Source organism: Aptenodytes forsteri, unplaced genomic scaffold (genome assembly GCF_000699145.1).
Source record: "Aptenodytes forsteri isolate BGI_AS27 unplaced genomic scaffold, ASM69914v1 Scaffold88, whole genome shotgun sequence".
In the NCBI taxonomy this organism is placed as follows: domain Eukaryota; kingdom Metazoa; phylum Chordata; class Aves; order Sphenisciformes; family Spheniscidae; genus Aptenodytes; species Aptenodytes forsteri.
Genome location: NW_008795948.1, coordinates 2,314,461 through 2,321,696, shown reverse-complemented (window position 1 = coordinate 2,321,696; position 7,236 = coordinate 2,314,461). Strand labels below are relative to the sequence as shown.

Genomic DNA, 7,236 nt, shown 5'->3' with positions numbered 1-7,236 from the left:
AGAGGGGCAGAATCACCTCCCTCGACCTGCTGGCCACAATCTTACAGATTGGTACACTGGCAGTTTATGTTAATGAGAGACAAGTTTTCCTCCTTGTATTTCTAGCACTGTAAAACACCAGACATGCCAAACACTTCATAGCCAGGGAGCAGCAAAAGCAGGGCTGTTCCACACAGGGGAACGAGCCAGGAGCTGAGGGTGACCACAACACTGGCAGTGCCCTCACCAACGAGGGTGCAGTCCCACACGATCCGGATGGGTTGGGCAGAGCAGGGTGCCGCTAGCAGGGTCCATTGACAGTCCCAGACAAGGCAAGGGTTATACATCAGGTCTATCCAGGGAGTCCAGTCAGCACCAACAGGAGACAGGGTCAGAGAAAGGAGTGGAAACAAGACTACAGTGTAGGTCCATTCAGGAGATAAGACACCTGCAATGTAGGTCCAAGGTCCATCCAAGAGACAGGCAGAGACAGCCCTAGAGACAAGGCTATACCTATGACATAGCTTAAGCAAGGCCCAGGCCTGAGCTGAAATACAGCTCCTGAACCACTGGGCAGAAAGTGTGGGGTGAAGGCTGATCACCGCAACTACGTATTGGTGCCCTCAGGGCCTTGCCAAGGGCAAGGAAGGTTTCTGCCCTGAAGAGGTTGCAGTCTAAGCAAAGATGAAAGAGAGCAGAATATATCCTGCACTGGGAGAAGCAACAAGATGATCTTGCAACTATCTTTCTGACCCTATGCTCCTTGTTGCAGATGAAGGCAATGAAGGAATGCAGGCTGCAGGAAGACTGCAGTGGCCTCTGCTTAATATCACAAGTATAATGAACCTTTCCACTATAACCATTTAAGGTGCAATCAGACAAGATGGACTGAGACAGGAGCTGACTACAACTAAGATGGCTTGTCCATCTTCCCCTGCTTCTGCAGTCTTGTCAACTCTCCAGTGAGCTAATTCAACTTAATCTGGCATAAAACTAATTCAGAAAAAAAGAAAAGAAAAAAGTAGTTTTCTGCTGGTTTAGCAAATTAGATGGCTCATTAAGAAAAGCTGTCATCAAAGACAGCAGAAGAGATGGAGTCAAATGTGACAGGTATCAGATTAATTCAGCCACCTTCTCTGCACCCTCACTGGCTGTGGCTGCCAGGTAATTAGCGAACATTCCCATCACTACTCAATACTGCTTCTAAATACTTTTCTCTCAATACTTTTCTCCTAGAGAGAAAACAGCAAGGGATACCAGCTTCCTTTCTGAGACAAACAGAGTCTATTTTATTTGCATGTTCCCAGTTAGATGCTATATTTTCTTCAAAGGGCAAAAGAGTCAGTTGGACTCCTCTGGAAGGAGCAGGGAGATTTTTCCTTCCCCTTGAAAGCAACTAAGCCAAGTCAACAGATACAGCACTCCCAAGAGTACAGGACACAGCAGGTAAAAGGAAAGGCAACAAGTTGGACACGACTGTGAGCTCCCAGCCCCTTCTTTAAACAGAGTCTGAGACAGAGAGAAGGAACAAGGAGGAGGCTTGCAGTCAGGCCTTAGAGGAGACAAAAAGCAGTTTCTGAGGGATTAAAGAAAACTGTTTCCTACCATTCAAAGCCAGTAATCTGACTGAAAATGAGCACAGAAACAACAACATGCTTGCAAGGACACTGTGGGAAAGAGGAAAGTTGTTTATAAACTTTCTAATGCCTATTAAACCCCAAAAAACTACTTTAAATATTAACAATACATTCACACTCATATTCTAATAAAGTTTTGCTTTTTTTTTTTTAGCTTAAAAGTCTTTTGCTTATCTTGGGGAAGGCCTCAGCTCACTAAAAGGAGAGGATCTAGATATTTCCAATTAAAATTAACCCAGACACCCTCACATCTTCATACTCTGAAATCCCAGTTTCCTCACAACTCTCCAGATTGCAAGGAGCTAAAAGAACCTCTGATGTGTAACATGACATATATGCTGCTGGATTTCCTGCACTACTCCCGCTGGAGCTCACCCATACCAGAATGTCCTAGTGACAGCAAATGGTTCTGGACCCTGCAAGTCAGCAGCTCCCCTGCTTTTAATAGGACTAATGGGATTTAGAAGCAGTGCTGCACCATAGCTGCCCAGCAGGGAGGTGAGACTTGGACTCACAAGCTTCTAATTCCAGTGTTTCCTACTGATTTATCACGTGTGGATCAGTTGTGAAGGGAGAGTAATTTCTGTGACTGTGCAGGGTCTAGCACAGCAGACTCCTGACCCTCAGCTGGCAGTCTGACAATAAGGAACAGCAGGCCTGTATTTCTGTAGCAATCTGTAGAACAAATTGGGCAAGATCATAGGATAATTCAGGTTAAAAGGGACCTCTGGAAGTCACCTACTCCAACTGCCTGCTTATAGGGTCAGCTACAAGGTCAGACCAGATTGTTCAGGGTTTCATCCAGTCAGGGTTTGACAACCTTTGAGGATGGAGACTACAAAACCTCTCTGGGCAATCTGTTCCACTGGCCACCCTCACTGTGAAAAAGTTCCTCCTTATTTCCAGCCTGAACCTCCCTTGCTTCTACTTATGCCTGTTGCCTCTCCTTCTCCCACCATGCACCACAGTGAAATGCTTCACTGTCTTCTTGATAACCTCCCCATAGGTATTGGAAGGGTGAATAGCTCCAGGCTGAACAAGCCCAGGCTCCCCAGACCCTCTGTCTTCCTGGCCCTCTGCTGAACTCGTTGCAGTTTATGAATGTCTGTCTTGTACTGGGGGGCCAAAACTGGATGCAATGCTCTAGATGTGGTCTAAGAAGTGCTGAGTAGAAGGAGACAATCACTTCCCTCAATCTACTGGCTCTGCTTCTGTTCATACAGCCCAGGTGCTGTTGGTGGTTTTGCTGCCAGGGCTGGCTCATGCTCAGCTTGCTGCTCACCAGGATGCCCAGGGCCTTTACAGCAGAGCTGCTCCCCACCAGTCAGTGCTGAGCCTGTATCACTGCAAGGGACAGGACATCGCATTTGCCCATACTGAATTTCCGAAGGTTCCTGTTGGCCCATTCCTCCTGCCTGTCTAGGTGTTTCCAAATGACAGAGATAGGGCTGTCCAACTCTTCATTGCTATCAGTGTGGTGAAAACAAAATCATTTATAGCCTATTGTAAGAGACATTTTCTGTGTTATTTAAGTCTAAATCTAATAACAGGCAAGTATGCTTTTTGTATTTCTTGTCATTGTCCTCATCATTCCTCACATCAACACTGCAAATAACTTGAAAACAACACACTTTTTTTTTTAGTCTGTTAACTTGTTAACTGTTAATTTCCATACCTCCAAACAAGACACTGTTGTATTTCCGCTCTGGAGGCATCCCAACCATCACTGCAAACCAGTCCACACCACGTTGCAATGACAAATAGAATCCATCCTGCAAAACAGATAGCTGGGAAATAGAAGCAGGAAGACAGTTTCTCTGTTTTATTTTCAAAGACAGCATCAGAACTTAGTGAACTAGAGGTAACGTTAGATGATTCCTTCACTCCTCCTCACGAAAATGTCCTGGTGGATCAGTTGTCATAGGCTAAAAATAGCTTAAACTGTGAATGCTAACAGGCAGCAGATAATTGGGTGTATGTATTTACATGGGGGAATGTCTGAATTTGAACTTTTTTAAACCATCAGGCCTGCTACTTGCTAAAACCTGAACTAAACAAAAGCAGCATGTCCTGAATTCTTCAATTAACAAAGCAACATGAGACACATTCTATCCGTCTGCACATACACTATTTAGACTGGGAGAACCAGAGGCTTGTAGGTCCAGAAAGAAGAGGTGGTGCAAAAAAGAATCGTTCCTGAAAGAGCAGGAGGACTCGAAAAGAAGAAGGGGGCCCTGAAAAGAAGGTGAAGATCTTGGCTACAGGAAATACACTGGAAGTGGGGGAAGATCATGGAGATCGGAGCCCATGGTTAGGGCTAGACAGGGTTGTAAGAAAGACAAAGGCTACAGCTGCAGTTGGAGTGGGGTTAGAAAGGGGCTGTGAGATAGAGGTGTGGGCTGCAAAAATTCCTCCCCTGACAACATCTTCATCTTGTCCAGCAACACCTGAGAATGGTAACTGCGAGCAGCTGCACAGCAGGGAACCAAAACAACTTTCTGCCCCATGTTCCCAGACCAGTAGGCAGCTCCCTCCTAAGAATGGGAGTTGAGACCTAGTGAACATGATGCTGGGGGTGGGAGCAAGAGAGTGTGTGAAATACTCAAGTAAGGTAAGAGCTCTTATCTCTGGTTCTTAGATAAATCCCAGTATGCAGATCCATTATGGATTGTCATTTACTCTGTCTCACCAGGGACATCAGTGTAAGTCACAAACGCACTGGTAATTACAAGGACTAGCCCCTAAGAAATACCTGAATTTTGCCCAAAACAAATCCCTCATTTTAATGAAAAAGCAGGAGGAAGAGTCTCGTGCAGGTTCATAAACAAGTTCAGTCCATGAACCATTTAAATGTGCTGGATATTAGTATTCTGCCTACAGCTATTTGGTTTGCCCCAAGGCAAGGGATTTTTCTTCCATCCTTCCCTAAAGATCTCATACCTAACATTTTCAGCAGGCTGACTTTCTCTGTTGCTTACCTCAGTCTGGCTGTAATAATCAAGGATGGAAGGAAACAGTGGCAAAATGAGAGCGAATCCCAACAAGTCGATGAAGAGTGCCAGGAAGACAATTGTAATAACACGACTGCAGTTCTGTTCTTGCTTGTCATTGATGGAGCTGCTGCTGGTTTCTCTCTCTCGCAGGGCCATGTTCCCAGGTGCTCTGCTTCTAAAAAATTACATTTATATCCAGTCAACAGGAAGCATTTTGCAGGCCTTTATAAGAGTATCTTGCTGATTCATTCTCGCTTTCTACAGACTTCACAAAAATAAATATAAGCTGTGGCTATATTAAGCTACCTGATTTTCAAGGGAACAGGAACCTCAACTCTCTAGTCTTGGTTATTAGCTCAGCACCAAGTTTGCTTGCATCAAGAACAGGCTACAAGGGCAATAAGATAACAAACTCTATTATAGGAGCATCCCAAATAAAACACAGAACTAAGGAGCATTTAAAGTTTGTTAACATGTGAGCAATGCTGATACAACTTTCCCAAATGTTTTCAACTCAGCATTACAGTAAAATAGATAAGATAGATATTCAAAACAAGAGTGCCCTAACTAATAGATTACTTATGACTTCAGTGTATACTAGAAATGACTAAAGCAATAACAATTGAAGAAAAAAAAAAAAGGCATACTTCCTAGCTATTGCAGGAATGCTGTCGCCAAGATAAATCCTGGACAGCAACAGCAACTCAAAAAACAACACAACAAAATTTTGAAACTTGAAATTTTTTTTTCTTTCTCTGGATGACAGCCACTGATAGGCTATATGAGTTGGGGCATCAAGTGATTCAGGCAGCCTTTTAGTTTGTCAGAAACATCAGAACTATCAACTTTCTTTGATAATACTTCAAAACTGTCTTAAAGACCTAAACAAGGCCATATCACGTTCAGTATTTAACAAATAAAGAAGTCAGTCTGTATCCTGAAAAAAACTCAGTTTCAACAGATATCAAAATCAAGGAGTAATATACAAACCATGAAACTGCAAACTTCAGACTTGTAAAACATTAGAGCGTATCTCAGTCATAAACCAATCAAATTTGCAGTCCCTTCTACTGCAAAAATCCCTGAACGTTTGTTGCACTAGATGAGTAAAAAAGGAGACAGAATTTCATCCAACAAAGTCAATCAATACCAAAATATCCATTGACTTCAATAAGTCAGGATTGAAAACACTGAGCAATTCTTAATATAAATTCTATTCCAGAAAAGACATACCGTATTATGTACACAAGGCACTTGTGCATATAACATCATATGACACTAACTGAAGATCATAACACTTTGTTATGCTCAGCAATAAATATTATTGTGACATCTCTTTACCTGTGGATTCAGTTTACTAGCACTGAAGCATTATTAAAGTTCAAACACCATGAGGTAAACATGGAAGGGGGCCACCTGCAATCCATTTATTAAACTCTTGGCATAATACTCTTAAATCTGTTAGTGAACAGAACAGTTTGGTTATGTTCAGGATCCTTTATTTAAAATGGCAAGTCATCACCGCTACAAATATTTAGCATTATTTGCTTACCCAAATGATATAAGAGCACCTGGAGCCAAAACAACCATTCCTTTAGACAAATCCTCCCTGGCCCTAGGTCTATCCAGCCAACAGTTGAGGGATGGGTTCATTGTGGCAGATTCTTTCTTGTTTTTCCTCACAATTTGTTTATTCATCCACTGAACTGCATGACCAAGCTGAACTTTATTCCAGGGTTATTTACACAGAGTAACATCCTTTACATCTTACCCTTACTGCCATTTCAGCTAGCGTGAGGCTTGAACCTATTGATGCTAGCACTGACCTTTCATTCAGCTCCACTTTCAGCTATGTGGTTGCAATTTCCCTTACACAATATCCCAAGGTACTACGTGTTTTTGCCTTTGTGCTCCATCAGTTTTGTTGTTCAAACCTCTCCATATTTTTTGCTAGGCAGGAAACAACCAAACATTTTATAGGCCCTGGCATCCAGTCAGCAAAAACAAAACACTTCACCTCTACCACGACGTTTGATTTCTGCGAGACATGTTTCAAGTGGGGGGAGGATTTTCAGTTTAGGGAAGTTGTTTCTCTGGACACTTGTGTCCCTGACGCTTGCTTGGCTCTACCTCGGCTCTCCCCAGCCATCCCCCCAGGACTCCCCATCTGTGTCTCATCGCTTCTGCCTTCGACCTCCAGCCGGCAGGGCCGGGGTTTGATGCTGTGCCTCTCAGGAAGGGATCAGCTGTGAAGCTGGCCCTGCCCTAGTGCACAAACAGAGATTTGTCATCTGCCAGCAGGAAGAATGTCATCCTTCTGGTGTTTTCTTACCACCCCTTCCCCGCTCTGAAATTTCCTAGGCCCGGCTTTACCTGCTAAGCCTTGAGAATGCTCCTCTGAATCCTTAACAAAGTCCCGATTCAAGTCAAGAGCAGGAGTTTCAATCGGGGTGGGGGGCGGGGGGAAAGCAATTTCCCAGAGCAGGCACAGCCCAGAGGGGCCGCCGAGCGGGAAACGGACGGCCCTGGAAAGATGTGGTGTCAGCGGCGAGGACCCGCTGTCCCACCCCGCAAGGCACCCTCCGCCGCCGCCTGGGCAGACCCCCGGGGACCCGCAGCCCCGCTGA

The 7,236-nt window shown here is 44.3% G+C and overlaps 1 protein-coding gene across 1 annotated transcript in view; it reads right to left on the bottom strand.

Moving 5' to 3' along the window:
• MFSD10 (major facilitator superfamily domain containing 10) overlaps positions 1–7,061 on the bottom strand; it is a 27,168-nt gene extending 20,107 nt beyond the window's left edge. Inside the window, exons 1-3 of the mRNA XM_009285384.2 lie at positions 6,983–7,061; positions 4,595–4,784; positions 3,292–3,388 (exon numbers count right to left, since the gene is read on the bottom strand). Coding sequence (XP_009283659.1) covers positions 3,292–3,388; positions 4,595–4,765 — 268 coding nt within the window. The 5' untranslated portion in view covers positions 4,766–4,784; positions 6,983–7,061. The remainder of the gene's footprint in view (positions 1–3,291; positions 3,389–4,594; positions 4,785–6,982) is intronic.
• Positions 7,062–7,236: the final 175 nt, after the last annotated feature.